The 24692-nt window shown below is 40.4% G+C and overlaps 1 protein-coding gene across 1 annotated transcript in view; it reads right to left on the bottom strand.

Moving 5' to 3' along the window:
• The window catches only part of slc12a5b (solute carrier family 12 member 5b), a 38311-nt gene that overhangs the window by 1847 nt on the left and 11772 nt on the right, over positions 1-24692 (bottom strand). The window contains exons 2-25 of the mRNA XM_080900011.1: positions 14205-14308; positions 13945-14085; positions 12244-12390; positions 10623-10677; positions 10406-10536; positions 8418-8665; positions 8116-8327; positions 7845-8012; positions 7137-7235; positions 6962-7019; positions 6294-6468; positions 5775-5893; positions 5578-5676; positions 4805-4924; positions 4566-4670; positions 4325-4493; positions 4028-4223; positions 3694-3863; positions 3425-3556; positions 3168-3275; positions 2832-2948; positions 2430-2632; positions 869-883; positions 645-778 (exon numbers count right to left, since the gene is read on the bottom strand). Of these exons, the coding sequence (XP_080756137.1) occupies positions 645-778; positions 869-883; positions 2430-2632; positions 2832-2948; positions 3168-3275; positions 3425-3556; positions 3694-3863; positions 4028-4223; positions 4325-4493; positions 4566-4670; positions 4805-4924; positions 5578-5676; positions 5775-5893; positions 6294-6468; positions 6962-7019; positions 7137-7235; positions 7845-8012; positions 8116-8327; positions 8418-8665; positions 10406-10536; positions 10623-10677; positions 12244-12390; positions 13945-14085; positions 14205-14308 (3225 nt within the window). The remainder of the gene's footprint in view (positions 1-644; positions 779-868; positions 884-2429; positions 2633-2831; positions 2949-3167; positions 3276-3424; positions 3557-3693; positions 3864-4027; positions 4224-4324; positions 4494-4565; positions 4671-4804; positions 4925-5577; positions 5677-5774; positions 5894-6293; positions 6469-6961; positions 7020-7136; positions 7236-7844; positions 8013-8115; positions 8328-8417; positions 8666-10405; positions 10537-10622; positions 10678-12243; positions 12391-13944; positions 14086-14204; positions 14309-24692) is intronic.

Here is a 24692-nt window from a genome sequence, read left to right as displayed (position 1 = left end):
CTGAAAGCAAACCTAAACAAAGAGCAAAACACTAAGACAAAAGCTGTGGTCTCCTGAGGGGTGCACTATGAAATGAGATTAATGGATTAGCGAGGTAATCCTAGAGCTTTCAGTGTAACAAATATGGTTCTCTTTGTACGCAGATCACAGGAAACAGAGGGCTGAAATAGGCAGAAAAGACTTTATTCAGAATACTGGAAGGGGACCTAGTTTTCCTGGGATAAACTGCCATGCAGCAAATCCCTTACTTCCAGAGTTGTAGCTTACCCGTTACTTCTTTTCCATAATGGACTTCAGACATTGTCATTTTGCCCTTACCTAGGATCATTGAAAGCTGGTATGTCCTGCTCTGAGCTTTGGCCTTCCTGATCTATAGTCTGCACCTCCTCCACCTTATCTCCTGACAGCACCAAATATTACTCTCCTTCTACAGTTCTAAGTAACGATGTTTGTGCCTCTTTCAACCCTCTGCTTAAAGAAAAGTCAACGAGTGAGCCTGAAGCAGAAAGCCCGGCCCATTATAATTTCCTTTTACTATAAAGCACTTTCTTTGAAACTGCAAGATGAATAATTTATCCTTAAGTAAAATGATGATGTGAACTGAACTAAGACATATGACGAACAGTATGTGAGATGTAGGATACAGTTTTCTTCGCCCACACGGTTCTTTGGTGGTCCCGGCATGTTGAGCAGGACAAGTTTTGCCTCCTTGGACTTCTTCGTGATGACCTCATTGAGCCTCATTGCTGTATGCATACGCCTCACGTCCGTCTGGTTCCTGAGGCAGGAAACATTGGGTCACAGCAGGTTTCATTTTTAAATCGATCGCTCAGCTCAACTCACGGTGTCTAAAAATGAAAATACTTACAAGTTCTCCCATTCCCTGGAGCATGTGTAGAAGGAAACAATATATGGTCACACAGAAGGCTACATTTATTGGTGGTTAAATCTTTTATATTGACTGAGCATCTTTAGAAGTGAACAGAAGACTGTAGTAGTTTTTAATGTCCTAATATGGATATACACTGTGATTTTGAGCATGTAACACCTATAAACACCTGTTGCAACTTTTAATATCAAGGTGACTGGATGGGATATCACATCATTTATAAATACAGACAGATTGTCAGTCTGAGTCTGTGAGATGAGCAGATGAGTGCCACTCATCTACAATATGTCCCTTTGCAATAAGGGACTCGACACAACTAGTTGCATTATGGTTATACTCTTATATGGTAAATAAATGGTAAATGGCCTGTATTTATATAGCGCTTTACTAGTCCCTAAGGACCCCAAAGCGCTTTACATATCCAGTCATCCACCCATTCACACACTGGTGATGGCAAGCTACATTGTAGCCACAGCCACCCTGGGGCGCATAAATGCAAAGTTTCTGCGTGCATGTCACTGCAGATTATAGCCACTATTTGTGGATACATTTATGTAGGCTTCCAACACAACATGCTTTCTGGACTCTGATGTAAGTAATGTGAATTTCTGTGTATGTAGCCAACATCACAGTTCATTGTTGTATTACCATAAAACATATTGCATGTATTTCCAAATTTGAACCCTGTCAACTGCAAACTGATAGCAGGCTGACTCATTCTTATTGCCGTTTTATCAGTGAGGCCCTGAAGTTACGAGTGATTGCCACATCTGGTGCTCTTCTTCAAAGCAACTGTTTCAAAGGCAACAAGATAGCAATTTCATTGTACCCTCTCACAGTAAGATTACCCCTATTTTCCCTAGTGTGACTGAGCATTGCTGAAGGAATATGCCTCACAATATAAAGCACCTTAGGCTAACGGTGATGTTGTCAACTGACACTGTATAAATTAAATTTAACTGAACTACAAATACACAAAACATGACAGTAATTTGGTGTGCAATTATGAATTAGATGAAATGAAAGAAATGCTCTCACACCACGATTGACGATCATGTGACAGAAGACGAATAAACTGCAGAACTAATTCTTTTTCATGTCACTGTTAAGTTCAAAGTTTTGTTTGCCACAGTGTTGCTTTAAGTCCTGTGACATGGGTCGATACGCACAAATATTTACAAATGACTGTGTGGGTCATTTGGATTAGCTACAACATTACAGTTACTGGTAACGTGACTCATACTGGCGTTAACTCTTCCAAACTCGATCCTATTAAACATTCAGAGGATGTGCCAGAACAAGCCTGTTGCACAGAAACACCACACCACAACCAACAAGACCCAGAGGGCCCAACATCCTGCTGCCAGACATCCCAGAGGCCACACATCCATGCCCTGATGGATCACAGCTGTTTTTCTCAGCATGTTTGCACAAGTTTAGACGGTCACTTTTAAAACTCTGGCTGATCTTACTATCCTGGGTGCGATGCCCGTTTCCTGTGCAGGATTGCTGAGCTAAATTAAGCTGACAGATCACTCACGGCTTCATGTTGAAGAAGTCTTTGCCCGCTTCCGAGGTCGCTGTTAGGAGGCTCTTCTCCTTTTCCGCACCCTTGTTGTCGGGCCAGACGACAGCACCACCTGCAGGTGCAGCAGGGGACGTGGGGCTTGTGGGGCTGGTTGGTGTGGAGACATTCTTGCTGTGGCTCAGTTGTACCTGTTTTGGGTTGGAGACGGCCCCAGGCTGACAGACAAACACCATCACATGAGCGGGTGATACAGAGAAAAGAGACGCTTGTCAGAAAAGGTGGATTTTTGATCAGTGAACTGTAAGGAATAATTGAGCAGCAACTAGAAAAACTAAAACCTGGCATAAAATGCAACAGGTGTTTGAAGGAAGTGAGGACAGAAGTACTGTACATTACACACTGGATCAGCTTTACCTCCTCTTCTAGTTTTTCTGCTGCACCAGCTCCCTCCTCAGCGCTTCGCTGTGACCGCAAGGCAGATGGATTTTTACGCCGTATGGACCCACGGGATGAATCTGTAATGCTCTGGATCTGTGAGAAAAACAAACAAACAAAAAACATCATCTGATTCCTATATTCCCACTGGAGTTCATTTTTTTCTATCTGCAAATCAGTCTAAACATGTACAGACACAGATACCTCATCATGAAGCAGTTCCTTTCCCCAGAGCGGATATTTAATGCCCATAGTGATAATGAAACAGTGCTTTGGCTGTCAACGTAGCTAAAATTAAATTTGTTCCTGGCTTACCTCTCTCTCCATTTCATTCTTGGTCAGATGCATTTGTTTGAGGATCTGTGATCGCTGCTCCATTATCAGTGTCTTCTCATAGGTATAGGCTGAGATGTCACCGTCATGCTGTAAAGGAAAAACACACGTCACATGAAATCCATGTGTTACTTTGGAATAACGGCAAAAAAAGGGATCCTTCGAGAAACTGTTCTTTTAGGCCGCTCCTGGCAGGATTTGTTTGTGAGCACAGAATATGTGCCAGACAAATCTCTCACCATCTCAACCACTTCCACTACGGCGTCAATGCGCAGGTGATAGAGGAAGGTGATGAGGTCTTTCTTCATCTGGATGCTGTTGTCATCCATCTGAGCTACAGTGAAAATACGCATCTTGCACTTCCTCCACACCTATAGCAAGAAAAAAAACGATAACGACGTAACCAATGTGCCTCGAAGACAGTGTTTTTTTTTTTCCAAACACACTACTATCACACTTAACTTGTGCTCATTTAAGTGAAAAGAATCCACAGTTTCTTGTTCCTCACCTTATGCTGGCGCAAGAGGAAAGGCAGAAGCATTAGCATGCCTCCATCGTGGACAACCCACCACACGTCAATGTGGCCTTCAGTGAAACGCTCTCCATTGGATGGATAGCTGGAAATATTCTTAGGAACCAACAAGGCTATACTGGCTATAGTTGTCTCTCTAACCACCTCTACAGAGGAACAGGAGAAAAGTAACCCGATGGGGGGCAGAGCAAAGGATTACCTATCTTTTTTACCAAACTTTTTCAATGCCCCTGATTTGGTATTTGGTATAATATTTGATGCTGATGTTTATTAACAACTAAGAGAGCTTCTATTTCACTTGATAACTTACCAATGAAGTTCCTAAATTCCTGGTGGCACTCAGGCTGTTTCCAGTTACGGGGCCAGCTGACCATCACCGTGTTGTGCTTCAGACCTCCAAGTCCTCCAACCTGAATCAAGTGGGATGTTCCATCTCTGAGGTTGGAGGAGATGACGACCTGAGTGAAGCCCTTTACTTTCTCTGTCTCCATCAACTTACGCAACGACTGCAGGGACACAGATAGAGGGCAGGCGCAGCTGTTAGAGAAAGTGGCGATTCTTCTGTGCATGTGTCAGAAGTTTAAGTGTGTGTTAAAGAGTAACAGACCTGATCTGCCTTATGAGCTTCAGTGTAATTGTCAAGGAAGGTTCCTTGAACACAGGTGCCAACAATAGTCAGACCCTTCCCAGCTTTTAGCTGATTGGTCAGAGATAGAAGACGAGGCTGCTCGATGTTTTGCTCAGCGTCCATGCTCACTAGGACCAGGATCTGAGGCCTAATAACAAACAAAATCAGTCAGTGATAATCACAGGCAAAAGCCAACCAGCTCTATTAAAGATGAGCTGACCTCCAGTTCTTTGTGTGTGGTGGTCCCTCCTCCAGCCTCATCAGAGCAAAGCGAGCAGCGCTGAGCGAGATCCCACGTATCCCATCACCCCACTCCTTCTCAGCTCTGTCTCAAAGCACATTAAATTATTAGCTCTGGTCATACCTACAGCATCCAGATACATAAAAAATAGACTACTCTGTGACTTTTATCAAAGAATCCTTTCTCAAATGATCATTGAACAAATTATTATTTCTTACCCACAGAACTCAATGTATTTGTAGATGCAGGTGGCGATGCCCATAGCCACAATTGCATAATACCAGGAACACATGAACATGAGTGATAAGCACAAGCTCATACCCAGGAAAGACAGAGCCCTGCAGGGGACAGGACGTCATGTTTAGTCAAACCCAGAGTTCTGCCAGCTTCACACAACTGGCTGATTAATGGAAACAAGAAATTTTTAAGCTCATCGTGGAAGACAAACACACAAACTTCAGGTCTTTTTATGGAGATTCTCACAGGGGTGGTTTCTTTACATCAAATCCAGAATCTGTCTTTAAGCAGAGCTTAAATCCTCGCACCATATGTGATGAATATCTATGATATCTTTGGGATAGTTAAAGAATTTTATGCATGTTTGAATCACATCTACTGCAAGTATAAACACATTATGTGATACACATCTCTGCCAGTGTTTTCAGTGTTAAAATGATCAACAGGCAATATCAATATGCAAAGAAAAGCAGCAATGTGTCAGCAACAGCACCGAGGAAAAAGACTGCAAACTTAAATATGACTGCAAATGATCCAGTATTTAAAATACATTTTAAAAAAGGATGTGCAAAGCTTTAAATAATAATATATTTTGATATAAATACATAAATTTATATTTGCTACACACAATGAACACCAACATGCATTTTGGTGTGGAAACTCAAAGTACATGTCAAAGTAAATGTAAATTTCAGATTATAAAACACATGCAAGAGTTTTTAGAAAGCTTTCATACTCTGACCCACAAACTCACCAGTGGTAGAACTTAAATCTGGGTCTCCAGTTTGGGGTCCTCAGCAACGTCTGCAGGGCGCAGGCGAGATTGACGAACATGTAGCACATCAAGAAGAACCTAAAGAAACAGATGAAGGGAAAGAGAGAAAACAGTAAGAACAGAAACCACAAAAAAGAATCTTTGCTTTAGTTGTTGTGTTTATCGGTGAGCAATACATGGAGAGGATTGGTGCGACTGAATCCAGAGAGGCTATGATGATGCCAATCTCACAGATGCTAGCTGTCAGTAGAAGCGCCCACGTGGGTTCCCCGTTGGCTTTACCGTGCCCAAAGATCTGCAACAACACAAGTGACATACAAATAAATAATGTCATATTTACCAATTATTAATAATTGTGTCTTCAGTTTTAGTTTGAGTTTAGTTTCTTTTAGATTAAGTCTTAGTTTTAGTTGTTATAAATTATTGTTGTATGGAGGATATGTTTCGGTTTCAATAAATATGTCTAGTTGTCAGTTTTCACAAGTTCACAAAATAGTGTCAGTTAGTTTTAATTTTTTTTATTTTAGTTAACTAAAATGTTTTTCACATCTAGTTTCAGTTTTTTGTTTAGTTTTAGTCAACTATAACAGCCTAGAGTGGGGACAAGAATATCTTCAAGTCCCCACAACATTTCTGGCTCAGTTGGAAGCTCTGAGAGGTCTGTATTTAAGACAGAGATAGATTTCTGTACTCACTCTAAGGAAGGGGATGATGCCATCCCTTGAGATGGCCTGGAGGAGACGGGGAGCTCCTGTCAGACTCTGAAGTCCCGCTCCGCAGGTGGAGAAGAAGGAGCCAAATACAATAACCCACGGGGACGGCCATGCCAGCGTACCTATTACAAGGTTGCCACTGACCCCTTCGCCAAACCTGCAGGAACATGAAGACAGAGCTCCTGCGTTAACACAGTGAATGCAAATGTTCGACCAACCTGTGCTCAGTCAGGTACAAACAGTGAACAGCTGAGTTCTGCTAACAGATGACTGAGAGCATCGTTTTAGACTCAGCTGTGATTCAGTGTTTCTGATTTTTACTGAAAATAACTCCTCAGATAAACACAACTGCAAGCAGTCTGAAGCTGTGCTAAATGTTTAATTTTGTAAAGTGTAATGTACTCACTTATTGCTGCACATAGTGAAATGCACTATTATTAAACTGAAGCTACACATTTGTTAAAATTGTTAGCAACCTGTGCAGGTCTGTATTCCCTACATTCTTCCTTTCTGACTTTTTATTGGGCCTGTCAAACATTTTGCTGTCACACATGTGCCCAGTTTACAATAATATTAAGGCACAAACCTCAAACTACAAACATTTTCGGAGTATAACGGTCCAAAATTTAATTTAATAGAAGTAGAATTACTTGTCTCTTAGGACGACTCCTTCTATACAAGCACCAAACAGCACCACACAGGACATGTCTGGGTAAAAAAAGCTGATAAGGACCACACGACCGAAAAGGTAGAAAAGGTAACAATAACTTGTGAAAAGTTATATTAATGTTTATTTTTAACCGGCCTTGGTTCACTGAAGGATACACACAGTTGACGTGGTGCTAATGGCTGCGATGGTGCCGATAGGGATTGACTTCTGAGCGTCACGCAGATCTCCGGAGCGGTTGGAGCCAGCCATGATACCTTTGAGCAGAAGGTTAAATAATCGGGAGAGTTGTGACTTGATAATATTATAATAATCAGACTCAGGTTTTCAGAGGATATAAAGGGTAATTACTAACTTCCACCTTTATGGAATACTAAGCACTTTACTGACTTCAGTCATGTTAAAGGTGCTGTTTTCTTTGGCCACTGGAGGGCAGCAAAAACAAACTGTGAACTCGAGACTGACAGGTCACCAAAAAACAACAACAAACTGGCACGGAGAACTTGTAAGCAAATATTTTCCCATTTATACATCCGGCGAGCATAAAAAAAACCCCCATTAACATTTATTTGCAACCACCATCTCTCACACCTGAAAACAAAGTAAACTGTCTAAGTAGAAACTGCTGTCTGCTAAGCAGGAAAGTGGTTAAAGTGGTTAGACAAAGCCAAAACAATTTCTAACATTTCCGAGCAGGCATTAAGAGAACTGCAGGGTCTGGTGCATATTACATGCAGTTATTTGACCCGAGTTAGAGGAGTTTTCCAGACACCTATGATAAAAAAAAACCACACACAAACAAACAAAACAACAAACAAAAAAACAAAGCATAATGGACCTCTTTAGTGTGCCTTCCTGGGACTAACCTGTGACAGATGGGAAATAAATTCCCACCAGCAGAGTGAAGAAGCTGGTGATATCTGCAAGAACGTAGCGGTTTGAGCTCGTTGTGGGACTGTCTGGATCCACGTCGGATACAAGTCCACGCTTTTCCAGAATCATCCCTTTCTCCAGATAGTTACCAAACAGGTTCTCTGAGAGAAAGAGAGACCAAGTTTAGGAATTTAATCTTTAATACATACTGAACTGTGGTTGGCCAAGAACCCAACAGAAGGTGGTTTACACTGAAAAATGTACCTGCCAGGATGCCACTAGTGACCCCTGGAATACCTTGTATCTCTGTAACATTGTTATTGTTGAAGTATTCGTCACAAGTGGCATTGAGGTACTCCGAATCACAAAAGCTCCTCCACAGTTTGGTGGTGACAGTCTCGTTGTCTATCTCAATGACCTTTGCGCAGACATCATATCCTTTAGAAAGAAGAGTTCGATTTCCCAGCAGACAGACGCTGCAAAGACAACCAGCCCAGGGCATACCTGTCACGTAGGATAATTCGACATCATTATGGATTTGTACCAGTGAATAAAGAGTCACTTACGGAAACACAGGGGGGTCAATGGCAGTCTTGATGACTCCAGCATAGACAGACAGAATAGAAAGTATGACACAGGCCAGGAAGACCAGTGCCAACTTATTGACATATTTGACCCCCACAAACACCACCAGTGCCATCAAGCTCAGCACAATAGTGCCGTACACTCGCATGTTGTTGAGCAATGCTGCTTCTGCCTCGGGGCCCTCCAGGCCCTCAATCTTAAAGATGGCTGCCTGGGGAACAATATAAATCTGAAAGAGACAAATTAGTGGAGGAAGACAGGGTTAGAGTGGGTGAGAAGAATAAGACAAAGTTTGCAGAAGTATTGTAGAGAATCTACATATAAATATGTTTATGCAAATTATTTTTTTGTTAATAAAAAAACAACGTCATGCGATATATAAAAACACATTTTATTATTTATCCTTTTAGTTCTAAAAAAGCAAAACATTATCATTATAATGTTATAAATACTTGATTACGTACACCTGGTGACTGTGTATTAACACGAATATGTTATCAGCCAATCACATGACAGTAGCTCAGTGCATTGAGACATGTAGGTATGGCCAAGATGGGCTGCTGAAGCTCAAACTAAGCATCGGAATGGGGACATATGGTGATTTAAGTGACTTTTGAACTGCTTCACAACAGGTGTCTCTTCTTCTCCTGTCGGCTAAGAACAGGAAACTGAAAACTTGGACAATACTGGAAAAACACTACTTGGTCTGATGAGTCTTGATTTATTCTGCAACATTGAGATCTTAGGGTCAGAATTGGGCAACATGAAAGCAACATGCAAACATCAATCCAACCTGCCCTGTATTAAAGTTCAGGCTGCTGCTGCCGCTGCTGGCGGTGCTGTAATAGTGCAAGTATTTTTTGACACACTTTAGTGAATGAATGGACCGTGTCACATCATAAATGATGATAGTGTTTCCATTTTCTGATTGCTGTGTCCAGCAGGATCTCAGAAGACTTAAATCTCAAACTGTTTGGACTCTTTGCGATGTGGTGGAACGGATTTGGATCCTGGATGTGCAGCTAAGAAATCAGCAGCAACTGTGCGATGCTGTGATATCAATATGGACCAAAATCTCAAAGAAATGTTCACAGCATCTTGTTAAATCCTTGCCATGAGGCTAGTCGGTGTTTATAGGTTTATGTTTTTTTTCCTGAGAAACCACATCATCTGTCAGTTTGGCAAAACGTCAGTCAGCTACTATGCAGAAACAGGAAAATGTCACCAAATCTCCTCAATTGCATTATTTTTTCAATAATGCAATTTACCTCGCCAAAGCACATTTGTATCATTTTCATAATAATGGAAATAAAGAAAAGAAAACACACTAAAGCAATGAGAATAAAATAAATTAACACATTAAAAAAAAGTTCACTGGGTTAAAAATTACTGTACTATGTGAATGTGAGTTATTTAGTTTAAAGTGGGAGAGTAACCTTGCTTTTCCCCCCCTGTCCCCTTCTTGCCTGCTATCCTTTCATTATCATTTATTGGAACATGCTGTACGCTAATGATTCCTGTTTTACAGCCAATGTTTGAAGACAATTTAGCCGGAAGATCACAGGTGTAAACAACCAAATAACAACATGTGGGGTACAGATAGAGTTCAGTGGGTTGAGCGGGCAGCTCATATGCTGAAACGCTTCTGCAGGGGCCCAGATTTCCCACTGAACAATTTCCTGGATGTCATTTCCTCTGTTCTCTTTCCTGCTTTACCTGTCTGCTCTCACGTCCTGTCATAAAAATAATAAAGGCCAAAATACATCTATAAAAAATAATAATGGATCTCTTTCACTTAACTAACACATTAACTACAAGACCGAACCAGTAACAGGACCCCAAAACTAACATAACTGGAATTCAGCCTTTATTATCTCCAGATGTGCTTTTCCTGTTATTATATTGAAGGCATATAAGAAAAACATGAAAAGCAATATAAACCTGTCATTTAAAAATTCAATCGACTTACCAGCAGAATTTCAATACAGCCGAGAATGTACATAGCACCCGCAAAAGTGGTGCCCAAGTAGAAGCAGATTCCGACAGCACCGCCAAACTCGGGCCCCAGAGAGCGAGAGATCATGTAATACGAACCTCCAGCTGTGAGTCGCAAACACACACAGGGCTCAGCGCACCGCTCTGTTGCACACAAACATACTAATGCATGCCCTCTGATATCCACTCACCTGGTACGACTCCATTTGTCGCAATGGCACTCATGGAGATGGCTGTGAGCATGGTCTGAAAACAGCAGCAGACAACAGGGGGGGATTACAGGATTCTGAAAGGCAGCAGGTGGGCAAGTCAAATTAAGGAAGGCTGACAGGGAGGCACTGATGAAATGAGGGGATGGTAGAGAAAACATCCAGCAGCACAAAAGTCTGACTCATCTGGTCATGTCGAACCATTCCTCACAGGAATGACTGGTTAGGCACATGCTGTCACTTCAGCTACAGTCTGTTACAGCAGAGCACGGTAGTTAGATACACTTTTACGGTACTTGTCTGTAGTTTAACTCTTTAATATTTGAGTTTAACAGCATACTACTACAGCAACTAGTAGTCCGAGGTTATACTTATAAAGCCCAGACATGATCTATTAGTGATGTCAGTGTGGGTGAAATCCAATGAAATCCAGACATGTCCTTTTAACGCCCCTGAAACTTCCAACAAAGTGCTGGCAAAAATCAGACAAGCTATCTATTTAGGTTTGTTAAACCTTATTTTTAGACACAAACTAATTATAGTAAGATTCCAACGGTCAGTGTCTTCCCTTACTTAAAAGACTTGTTTCCCTTTTTCTTTCTCTAATTTTTTGAAAAACATTTCATGTAATACATTTTAAGCCCCTTTGTTGATTAAGCCCACATACAGGGAGAAATATGGTGCTGAAAGCCTGTTAGTGGGTTTACTGGCAGAATGCCGTTTATCAGGATTTACTATGTCACCTTCAGCAGCTGCACAATGGAAATCACATTCACACAGCCTGTTGTACACTGATCAGAAACAATATTAAAGCCACCTGCCTAATATTTTGCTAGCTCCCCCCTGGACATAGACATGGCATCTGCTTGGTCTGCACAAGTAGCAGAATCTCCGCCTGAAAGACCAGAATCTGCAGTTCCAGTATTGGCCACTTGAGGCTGGGTCCCAGTCAGTTCTCACAGACTTACATATTAAAAAATGTTTAAAACTTTGTTTTAAACATTTAAACATTGTTTTGGGCCTCCAAACATTGTTTCCCTCCTTATAATGACTGAATTATTATATAAAATATCTGACTAGTGTGATTTTTCAGTTGTAGCCATCAACTTTTGTGGTGTTAGTGCCTTCTAGAGCTTTTTGAGTGGAACTATTTTACGGCTAATATTGCTTTCTCTTTGGTACAGACACTGCACTAAACTTTTGGTGAGTTGAATTCTGCTATTTGTAGTTTGTTACTGTTACTAATTAGCTTGGCTCCAAACAAACAGTATGATAACAACCGGCGGTGGCTGCATTCATCTTTTCTATACCATCTATAGGTCTGCCACAATGTTTAGGTAGGTTGCATGTGACAAATATCCACATGAATAGTTCCCAACAGTTGGATTCACAGTAAGGAGGTATTCGGTATTTTCCTGTCATTGATGTTAGAGTTGTGATATCTCAGTGATCAGTTGTAAATGTTTGCAAAACCACTCTTTTTCCAGATTGATAGGCTGAGTGCCTTTAGTTGACTGATTAATCTTGAACGCTGAACAGCCAGCAGTCAGATCGGCGAGGCTCAGGGCGCCCCCACAGTAGGAAATCCTGCAGTTTTACTCACTGTAGAACAACACATGAAGACGATTATAAACGAGCCAAAGACGCCTCCAATCCCAACCATCCATGTCATCCGCAGGAAGAGGATTACCCCAAAAATATTCTGGATACACGGCAAGTACACTCCCATTAGAGTGCCCAGCTGAGGTGCCTGGAAAATACACAAAACAAAATAACAAATTAAAAACTTTATGATACAAAGTGCACTAACTCCTTTTTTTCTGGCTAATAAGTCAGTTATTACTTTGTTGTTCAGTCATTCTGTTATTGCATTTATTGTAAGAAAAACAGCTTTTGAAAAAAGTAACACTCCATAATTCATCCCACACCTGTAATTATATCTACCTACAAATATTTGAACTTACACCACAATAGAGGGCAACAAGTCAGGTTTAAACAGGAAACAAATAATTATAATGTAAGTAAATTTAAGTATTGCATAAGTGATTTTAAGAAAAACAAACAATGTTTCCCTGACTTATATTGTAAGTGTACGTTTTGGCCCATATGATCTTAGGAAGAGAAGACACTCCTTTCCTGTATACTTCTTTTGAAAGTTAGGTTTAAACGGTGATTGTGAAATAAATAAATATGAACGTAGACTTCGCTACATCATTGTAATGTCACATAGACCTGCAAAGTTTAATGGCATTTATTTTTCCTTGTAAGGAGAACAGTCCTTATCAAATTTATGCAAGTACAATAAAAGGACAATCGACTAACAACTGCAGCATAATGAATATTAGATAAAGATGTAAAAATGCAAGGTTAATCGACTCCGTAATATGGTTCTAAAAAGTGCAGCATTTTTAAAAGATGAGGAAATACTGTTTGTGTCTTTGCAAAATTGCTATGAAATTACACACTAACTAAAATGATTTATGCAGTCCGTAAATTTACTTACACCATAATTGTCAGAGTAAATCATATAGGTTTTTACTATTTCTTTTCCATATGGGTACCTTTAAACATTTGTAGGTAAACATAAATTTACTACATTATAATTTAATGTAGTAAATTTCATCTCTGGTGTTAAAAACTGTCTTTGATGCTTTCTTTTCCAATCTTCCATAAAATGATGATAAAGGTTTGGATGCAATTTAAAGCTTATTTCCTGTGTACAAACTGCAACAAAACAATACCGTTCTTTTATGAGGTGTTGAGTGACGCAACACTTGAAGCAGATTTGGAATAAATTTAAGAAAGTAGAAAAATATTGACTCTATTATGAACTTTTACTGATAATTTAAATTAATAAATTATAGTCACTTATATTTAAACATTGCTAAACATTAATAAAAATGGTTAAACTATGAGAACTCCCAATTTCATTTACCATGTGATTTCACCAGCCTGTATTTAATTCTCTAAACATTTTTATTTTTAAATTTTTTATGTTTTTACATTTTTAAATTTGGACAACCTGAAAAAACAGGTGTGGTCATAATAAAAATATCCTTTATTATGTCCTATATTATAGGATTTGGATTTTTTAATATAAAATTATTAGATACATTTGATTTGACATATATTAATTATTTTCAAATTACATGTAGGGAGTTTGACATTATAGGTATAAATAGTAAAGAATTCCCTGTTTTATGATATTTTCTAATCATATTATATGATAGTATTTTGACACTTTTACACCTGTTTTTGTTGTTTTGAGTGAGGTTAAATGGGTCACATATATAACATACTGTACCTTGACAGGTTTTTTAGATGGACGTGACCCCTCCTCATTATTCTCAGCCTCTTCGTGCTCTTTGCTGCCCGTTGGCAGGTTGGAGTAGTTAGCCAGAGTGCTGAGCAGAGAGGAAACCATGGGACTGGTATCCATCTCTTCCTGCAGTGCAGTACAAATATAGGCAAAGTTCAACTTAAAAGCATATACAGTCACATTTCCTTAATAATAACAATTAAGGACAGCAACCTATATTACAGGGCAGTGAAGAGTGCGCCCACCTCAAACAGAGCCATGTTATTGCCATCATACTGCTGGCTCTTATCCATGTTAGTGGCTGCACTGCTGTTGATGAAAGGACTGCTCTCTTTAGGGTTCCCATCTCCTGAAACACAGAAAAACCAACTGGCACAGTCAAAGTCGAATCTTAAGTCATGTTAATAGCACCACTGTGGGTTTTGACGTGGTGATGTTTTGAACTGAGGCCTCGGGTTAAAGCGTCAGATCCTCATTTATAAAAAAGCTTAGTTACTCTCAAGAGCATTCCCTGATGGTGTGCTTTGCTTAATTCATAAAAGATGCTACACGTAAAAATCCTTGATTAGTCAAACTGTATGTTGTAACTTATACACCTGTGACCAATAAATGTCAGATTAGTTTAAGCTGACACCACCTGCTTTGTGTTTTCTCCTTATTAATGGCAGCACAAACGTGACCACCTGCATTGATGCTAATTAGCTAAGACAGAAGGGCACAGGAAAGATAAAGAGAAAGGCTGACAACTTCATGAGAGATGGGAGTGATTTTTTTAAACAGGACCAAGAAAAAGAAAGCTAAACGACTGATAGGAAATGTGCAATCACAGCAAAATATCCAAATCTCAGCCAAATCTCCAAAAAATACAGATGCGATGCCAAGATTCACAGCAGCAGATTAAATCCCAGTTTGGCAAGGACTTATTTATTCATTTGTTTTCAATGTTTTAATGTGCAGCCAATGTTCTGCCAAACCACTAGGCAGAGTTGTACATGCAAGCCACATCGCCAAAACAAGTTTTGGTCTTAAATGTTTTATTTGGATTTCCCACACTGCCTTTGAGTTGTCACTTTCAGGGCTGTAAAACAAACACTGTGAGGCTCAGAAATATATTCAAGAATAAATTAAAAGATTCATTATTTAGGTTTTATATCTGGATTTATTTAGTTTAATCAACTGAATCACATTACTATAATTTTTGTTTTTACTTCGGTGCAGAATGTGAGCTTTATGTGGACCAACCTAAGTGTTGTAGAACATGCATTTTATATTTAATAATAATAATAATAATAATAAAATTTGTGATTCTTATCTAGAGTGGATCTCAGGAAAACTGAGTGTTACCAATGAAGTAGACTTTAGCTAGGAATAGTAATGGATCAAAAGAGCAAAAGCAAACAAAGTCCATCTCTGAAATCTCACTTTGTATCAAACCATTTTTCCATGTCTTCCCATAATATAAGAACAGACATGGTTACTTTTTTAATAATTTTAAATAATTCCTTCAATCATTTCTTTAATTCAGAACACATTGAATCTGGGAAGTACTTTAATTGAATCATCAAATTATAATAATGATCATGCAAAGTTCCCTTCAGGCTTGGGTGCATATGTACCCCAAACAGCAATATAATTTATAAATAGAAGGAAAATGACTTACAACATGTATAGGTTTTTCTTAATGTTATAAAAATAATTTTAAAACTCAATTTTAAATTCCCAAGCTTGAAAATTTGCAAGCAAACTGTACCAACATACCACTTCCTGAAAAGAAATTACTAAATTCTTTAAATGCGAATAAAAGAAGAAGAGATAATAAAAAAGGATGACAATGCGGTACACCTGCTCAACTGCTTGTTAATGCAAATATTTAATCAACACATCTGATGGCAGCAACTCGGTTCACTTAGGCATGCAGATGCAGCCAAGATGACCTACTGAAGTTTAAACTGGGCATCAGAAGGGTGAAGAGTGATTTTAGTGGGCTTGAGCTGTTTTGAGCTGATAGGAAGGCAACGAATAACTTTAATAACACTAACAACATCTAAGCATGAAACAGATCAAAACTTAGGCTACATTGTGTATTGTTTCACAAATTTGGAAAACAGAAGAACGGAAAAACATTATCTGGCCAAGTGAGTCTTGATATCTGCTCCAATACTTGAAATGACAGGACCAGGAAAGAATGCTGGTAGCACAGTTACAACAACCTACCTGAGTATTGTTGCTGACCGTGCCCATTTCTTTATGACCACAGTCTTCTGATGACTCTTTTCAACAGGATACATCATGTCACAAAGCTCAAATCATCTCAAACACGACAGTGACTTCACTGGACTCAAACAGCCCCAGTCACCAAATCTTAATCTAACAGAGCACCTTTTGGATGTGGTGAAGGAGGAGATTTGCATGATGGATGTGCAGCTGAGAAATCTGCACATCACTGATGCTAGTTAGCTAAGAGATTTTAGTCTATGTTTTAATATGGATCAAAATCTTAGAGGCATGTTTCCAGCTTCCAGAATTAAATCAGTTCTTGAGGCAAAAGGAGTTCCAACCGGTGTGTTTACAGCGTTTACATAATGAAGTGGCTGGCACACACACACACACACACACACACACACACACACACACACACACACACACACACACACACACACACACACACACACACACCCCTCTAATATCTGCTTTTGTCCACTGAGCTCTTTGTTGGAGTCCTTGGCCTGTTTGTTTTCCACTGAGTCACAGATTTTGATGATTTGTGTCTGATCCTTGGAGTTGTTATGCTGCCGGTCATGCAGCTTCAAGGCCAGTTAATATTGTGTCATTTTGTAGCAGCGGAGATTGGCTGAGCCTGCTTTTGCCCCACGAGTCCCAGGAGAGACATTCTTCGAGTGATAGCAGAGGAACACTGACAAGTCACTTCATTACACAAGTAACACGCTAAAAAGTCATATCATTATGGGTCTTTTTTGTTATTTCTAACTCCAGCGGTTATGTTAGCATTCTGAAACAATATTAATAATGAGATGAAAAACACATCTTCCGTTCAACATGTGCACGTTGTATTTTCCACAGAAGGTTAGAAGAACACATCAACTAAAATGCCAGCAGCATGAGTGCCCTGTTAATCCCACGAGACCTCTCTACAGATGGACAGGGTTAGAGTGTACACTGATATCACAAGTCAGTACGATACATGTTTGTGCAAGTAGAAATGTAATGCATGAATGCATTCCAGCTGATATTATTAATTTTTTTATTCACAGCAGGTTAGATTTAGAAATGAATCACAATTTGGGGCAACTGTTTCCCATGACAGAAAATCCTTATTGGAACTTGCATTTAGTCATTTTTATAAAGTTGGATATAATTAGAAAAAAACCTTCCAATGCAGTGGAGACTTCATCTTATGGAGTATGATGAATGGGCAGGAAAACATTTGCATATTTGGATTCAAAAACTGCTTTGTCTATGAATGGTGCTGAGTAAGTGGTGTGCAGTATTTTTGTCTGTTGCTGTTTTTAACAGCCTTTTCATTGGAAAGAGCTTCCTGTGCCTGGAAGTAACCAGCGCTGAGCTCTGAGAATGAACCACAGAATTAAAATTGGAGGCTGTAAAAACCAAATCAAAGAGGCTATAAATTTTGGTAACACTAAGAGGAACTTCAGTGTTGGCTGTTAATTCCTTTGTGTCTGCCTATATTTGTGATTAATTTAACAATGAGTAATAGTCATCAAAAACACTATGAAAAAAACAAACTAAAAGCCCTTAAGCATGGGACTTTTAATAGTTGTTATTTCATTACCGTATAATCATGGCTATAAGCCTCTGAAGGTACAGTCAGATCTTTTACAAAACCTCCCCTTGATAGTCACAAAGAAGGACATAAGTGACCTTTGGAACAAACTTAAATTTACGCTTAAATTTTGGTTTTTTGCACACGCTTTTCGCTACTCCAGAATCCCACACCTCCTGCATAACAAGTCATATGTTTCACATAATGCCTGTTGATGGCATTTTAAGGCCTGTTTCAGTCATGGAGAACCACTTGATGTGAAAGCATGCAACTGCACAGTTAAATAAGCAATACAATCAAGTCGACTCTTCCGATTCCCCAAGCTGCAACAGTATGATACACCAATCGTTAAAGCAAAGTGAAGAGTCAAATGCCAGCACATAATGCACATAATCCCTTGCACAGTGGGCCACTATCCTAAAGACGTGTTACCTGTCACACTGGATTAGAAAACATTTTGGTTGTAAGTTGTTAAATTTTTATATGTCTTTTTCTGTGCCTAAACACAACATGTTCAAGTCCATTCTTCCTTCTGGACGTCTTTAATGTGGACTACTCCAGTAAAAAAACCCCACTGTGGTTAAACACGGAGAACTATCCCAGACTGTGCAGATGTCTAATTAAGATGACTTTGTTACCAGGTGTTGTGACGTTAAGCTTCATGCTGCAATTCTGTTTATTTCCACTTATGGTTGTGGTTTATGTTTATGTTTATGTTAAATCCAACGACCTGAGTATTCTGTAATCCACCAGGATTTTTAAATCTGCATTTAAAGCTTGTTTCTGCTCTTGGCTTAGAAAAAAAAAATCTATTTAATAATGTTTTACTTAAGGCCTTTGTGTGTGTTAGAATGTGTGGGTGACGTGTTTTGCATAAATCTTTTTATACTTTTCTATTTCCTGCTGCTTTGTGTGCCATTCTGCTCTTTGCCTCATCTGGTAAACCTTAAAGAACTAAAAGTGTGTCACGTTTGAGTCACGGTCTTTGGTCTTTGTTCTGTATCATGTCCTTAAATGAACAGCTCTAAAATATTTCCAAGCTACATGTCAGAAACAGCAAGGGCACAAGGGATGGATGCCCTGACCATGGGATGAATATCCTTTACTGCATTTTTGGGCTATTAAATTTGCTTGTTTTCTTTTCATTTTGATACTCTGCTTTTTGTCTTTGCTTTTCTTTTCCAAAACTATTTTCATATATATACAGCTTAACTTCTTCCACCGTTGTAGTGCGTGACAAATCCGAAAGTCAACTAAAATACATTTGCAAGCCGCAGAAATTAAACTTTTGATATTACTGTCCTCAGATTAGTCACATTTCCCTCCAAATCCTTCCCCTGTCGTCGACCAACTGTGTCATGCATGGCTGCTAAAAAACTGATCTATAGCATGTTTTTCTGTCACAAAGTTTCTTTATTTTTGCACATGCTGCAGCTTTTTCTTTTAAGTTCTGCAAGCACTGTTATTTTACGAGAGCTGTTGAAATGCTCACAGAATAGAACATATCACAAAGGTTAAGCAGAGGACAGGTTTCTGTAGCTTTTCAAACATCTTGATTGCTTTTCTTATGGAGCACTATTGGCTGTTTTGATGATCCCTTAATTTTCTTTCTGATACCATTCTGATGAAATTTTTAGCTACTTTGGTTAATTTAAATATTTGGAAACTAAGTCCAGGTGTGCTTGCCTTTTGTGCAATTTAGAAAATGTCAGCATGCTATCATGCTACACTAAGATGCTAACTTCAGCTCTTTAGCAAGCTAACTAGCTGCAATGGTGATTTAGCGCTGAACAGCTCTGAGTACTCACTCAGAGCTGTTCAGATGGTTCAGATTTGTTAAGCAACAGAAAGTTGTTTAATACTTCAAGGTATGCCTCTTATGCCCGAGGGTGCACATACTAGGGGATTACTATCTGTCTGCTCAGTAATCCTGCAAAGGTAGGACACTGTTCTTTACCTCCTTTGAAAAATCCTCCTACCCAAAGGACAAAGCTCCACTTTCCATATGAGGACTCAGTTGTGTAAAACGCAGAAGCAGAACTCAGACGTAATTTCACTAAATGTTTCAGACATACATTCACTGTCATTTGGTCAATGACATGTAATGCTAATACTTCAGTAATTGCAAACACTCCCTAATGGGTGATAGATACAATCAGTTGCAATGTTTATTCTGATGATAGACCAGTACTTGGTGTCTCAGTGATGGTGTGGGCTCTGTAGAAAAGCAGCTAACCCTAGCTTTTAACAAATGGTGGTAACTGACACAAATTTCTGACTCGGTAGTAGAGTTGTTGAAATTAATTTTCTTTTGATGGATTAGCTGCTTCCTAATCCATTAACAGCCATGTTTAACACCTGAGATGTTCTTGGAATTGCCGAAATAGGAGGAGAGCTCAGGGCCTCTTATGTTATGACTGGCTTAGGAACTTCCAAATGGATAGAAAGATTAAGCCTCTACTACATTGGATGTTGACCTATAGTGTAACAGGCGTTCTTCACTGAGAGATGATCACATTATTTCATTTTCATCACAGGGCCCCTTTCATCAAATATCCCTTGGAATATATCATTCATTTTCAGATTTTACTCGTGGTTCACAAAGCCTTTAATGGTACTGCAACTGCTTGCACAAAGTGTGAGCCTCACTAATCCTAAATGTCAGTGCACATCAGTTTTATTGGTGGACAATTGAGTGGCTGTAGCTCAGGAGGAGAGCAGGTCCTCTGCTAAGTGGAAGGTTGATGGTTCCATCCTTGGTTGTTCCAGTCTGCATGCCAATTGTCATTGAGCAAGGTACTAATACCAAGTATTGCTCTTCAGTTCATCCACTGGAATGTGAATGTTGGCTAGAAATCCCATAAGCATAAAAAAAGCATATTGTATAGGATGCTCAGGTAGAGCAGGAGCAGGCTGTTAGGTACCCGGAGGCGCGTGGACAGCGGTTAGGTCAAAACCGCCAGTCCGTTTACAATCATTCAGTCTGGTAGAAATTAGTTTCAGTTCTTTAATGTTTCATTGCACGTTGTATTTCAGTGATACACGGCACAGGACAAATTTGCAGATTGCAGTTCACGTAGTCGTGATTCAGAAGAATCAGTTGTTTTCAGAAGCGACCTCAGTCAGTCAGTCTGACAACTGAGTAATCCTTTTGGTCTCGCTCTGTCTGAAGATTTTTGTTTGAGCTTGAAAATGGTTACAAGTTAAAGCTTGACACTAGGGCAGGGCAATATGGCCAAAAATATTTATCACGATATATATTTGAAAATTTGCGATAACGATATAACTGCCGATATAATTAATGCGAGACAAAATACTTTACAACTCCACAAGTTTATTAGTGCAAAAAAACCCCATCAATGTATTTTCAGTTAAACAAGCAGCTGTTTTTTATGTGCATTAATATATAAAAATTTAACAGTGCAAATGCAAATTCCTGGCTGACAGTTCAACCAAAAGGCATTTCCAGTTGAAATTGGCCGACATATCCTCAGCATAACCATGTAAAATATCCACAAAACTTAAAAAGAGGTTATACACACACAATATGGTAATATTATATTGAACCACAGTACGTATTACGGTCGCCGTAATGCTCCGACAATTCATCAAGTGTTGTGGCTTGGTAGCTTACCGAAGTTGTACTAAAACTTATTTGACAGATTTTTGAGCACCGTGTATCATGTAAAATCAGTTCGGTAATAACGACGGCCCGCTTGCACGCTCTTGTTGTGCCTTGGTGTGTATCTGACGGGCGAAAGCCAAACCAGTTCCACACCACTTTAGTTGCGCCATTTTGTACAAACCAATTCTGGTTCATCTGTTTCATTCAACGATCCGCTTTCGTCCTTGTCACTACCCGATCCGTACCGGAAACCCAATCGGTACCCCGCATGCGCGAAAGGTGTCTACTTCCGGTCGAAGCATTTTACGATAGTTACAGGTCAGAGTATCTGTTAAGATGTTAAGAATAACAAGTATCTCTTAAAATGTTTCCGATAATGAAACATTTAATACAATGTAGACAAAAACAAAAAAATAAAAAGATAGTGACAGATCGGAACTCCCGATCCTTACTGCGCATGTGCAAAGTCGGGCTGTACAAATCGGGTCTACCCGATCCGTACCGCGCATGTGCAGGGTACGGACTGCGCTGGACTGCGCTGTGCACATTGAAGAGAACGGCAAACTCAACATCGAAGTTTACCGGAAGCCCACACACACGGACCAGTACCTCCTCTTTGACTCCCATCACCCTTTGGAACACAAACTTGGAGTAATCAGGACCCTACACCACCGGGCAGAACATGTTCCCTCTAAGCCTGAAGGGAAAAAGAAGGAACACACACATGTAAAGGAAGCACTCAAAACGTGCGGCTATCCTAAATGGGCGTTCTTAAAGTCAGCAAAGAGGCACAGAAAAGAAGATCAGACACCAGCGAGGGAGGACAGACGCAACAACATTGTCATCCCCTATGTAGCCGGCGTATCAGAGAAACTCAGGAGAGTTTTCTCCAAGCATGACATCCCAGTGTATTTCAGACCCAGCAACACGCTCAGACACAAACTGGTTCACCCGAAAGACAAAACACCAAAACACAAACTTAACAATGTGGTGTATGCTGTACAGTGCAGCGAGGAATGCTCAGACCTCTACATTGGAGAGACCAAACAGCCACTTCACAAGCGCATGGCACAACACAGAAGAGCCACCTCCACAGGACAAGACTCAGCAGTCCATCTGCATCTTAAGGATAAAGGACACTCTTTCGAGGATGCCAATGTTCACATTTTGGACAGAGAGGACAGATGGTTTGAAAGAGGAGTGAAAGAAGCCATCTATGTCCACTGTGAGCGACCATCTTTGAACAGAGGCGGGGGTTTACGACACCAACTCTCTGCCATCTATAATCCAGTTTTGAGATCCCTTCCCAGACGCCTTAACGCCCACTCACATCCTGGGCCATCTGATCTCAGGAATTCGCATGATAAGGTGGGGCCAGGTTTCACAATGAACACACCCAAAACTCTGGCTGATTGGGACCCACACCCAGTTTCCCACCTTGGCTCAGGCGATTAGAGGATCGTCAGGGGGTCCTTTTGTCCCTCTGTGGGGGGTCGCTCCCACTGGGTTTATGTCTGGGACTCTCCACCATTTGACCTTGGAACTGAGGAAGCTTCTCGGATGAGAGGTGAAACGTCTTCAAGCAACTTAAAGAAGTCCAGACGCTTTTCTTTGCAAGCTCCTTTGACTGCAGGGGTTTTCTTCTTCTTCTGTTCGTTTAATGGCAGTTTACTCCCCAGTGTAAGAGGATACTGCCACCTGGTGACTGAGCGAATGAACCCTATTGTAAACTGAATTAGCGTCATTACAAACGTGTATTGAATTTGATTTAGTGATAGTCGAGTGTGTTTATGCTTGTCTGTGTGGAGAGGATTGTTGGAATAGTTATGATGATGTCCGCTATCACTGTCAATTGCCAGTAAACACTTCATCTGGCTGCTGAATCTTCACGTGACATATTACAAAGTCTGTATTATTAACTCTGTCATTAGGCACCATTCTTCTTATTTTATGGCGCTGTTGATCAATCGGGGGACGCTCTCTGTTGAGGAGAACAGCAAAAATTTGTTGCGGATACGGATTATCCATTGTTTAAATGTCCCGGTAGTCGAAAAGGAGGCAGAGCTGTTGAGAAATGCTAAGAGCTAACTGGGCGCTAACCGTGTCAATATATAATATATAATATATATATAATATATTGAATGTCGCAATGTTGGCAAAGAGAGGAAGTGACGTAAGATTTGCGCATGCGGGGTACCGATCGGGTTTCTGGTACGGATCGGGTAGCGACAGTCCTTCTAATTCTCCGTCGTCGCCATGCTTTTTCTGCCATGTGCGTATGAAAACAAAGGCACTGCGCATGCACGTTTTACCCATATTCTATCACGATATTTCAGTCTCATGCAGAGATGACAGTCAAGACAACTCTTTATGGAAGTATGGGAATGTTCACAATAATCTTGATATTAAACAGTGATTTAGGAGTCGTGCACTCTGAGATCTCAGATGTTGACTATTCTAAAACTTTAAATTATGCAAAAGAAATGGGTGCAGCTGGCAAATGTCTATAGTTTATGAATGCAAATTAACAAGTAGAATGAGCTTGTGCTTTGCCACACTGAGGGAAAGTATCCTTTCAGAGCACAGAGGGTCACAGAGAGTCGTTATTACGTTAACTGGAGAGGTATGGTATCGGTGCGTTGGTGGTTCTTTGTGTCTGGGGGTGGGCGTCCGGGTACACACCGGCTCACTCCTTGGCGGCCGCTTATCGGGGCCTGGAGCCTGGGGCTCGCTCGGGCCACTTCGGAGGTGGGGTGCCCCCGGCCTCTCGGCCTGGGGCTCGGTCACTCAGGCACGGCTGGCTGCCGGCGGAGCTCACGGGCGCGTCACTGCAACTCCCCCTGGCTTCTGCTCAGTGGCTGCTGAGTGAGCCCTCATCTGGGACTCTCCTCAGCTCTTACTGGGACAGTGGCGCGGCTGCCCCTCTGTTGGTCTTCCTTGGTCTCTTGTGTTCTGGGGGCCTCTGGATGTCTGGAGTTTTGATCTCCTCCATACCTGCTTCATGCCCTGGGGACGGGGCTGTGGCTCCCCTCACTCCCTAGCAGATCGTTACATGGAGAAACCTTTGGAATGCGAGCATGCTGATCCACACAGGTATGCACACAGGTGTACACACGGGTATTCACAGACGCGGACTACAGCTTTCTTGGCTGCTGCCTCAAAGCACATTGTGCGCTGTCTATCTTGCGTGCTGCACAATATCGTTTATTATTTAGTATCTACTGATATCTACTGCTAGCTAGTTTATTGTGATGGTGCTGTTTTTTTTATTATGTTGCTCTTTGTTGTTTGCTTTCTCTTCTGTTT

This window comes from Rhamphochromis sp. 'chilingali' (assembly GCF_963969265.1).
Source record: "Rhamphochromis sp. 'chilingali' genome assembly, chromosome: 12".
In the NCBI taxonomy this organism is placed as follows: domain Eukaryota; kingdom Metazoa; phylum Chordata; class Actinopteri; order Cichliformes; family Cichlidae; genus Rhamphochromis; species Rhamphochromis sp. 'chilingali'.
Note: the sequence above shows the minus strand (reverse complement) of the source record. Positions and strands in the feature narration are given on the sequence as shown.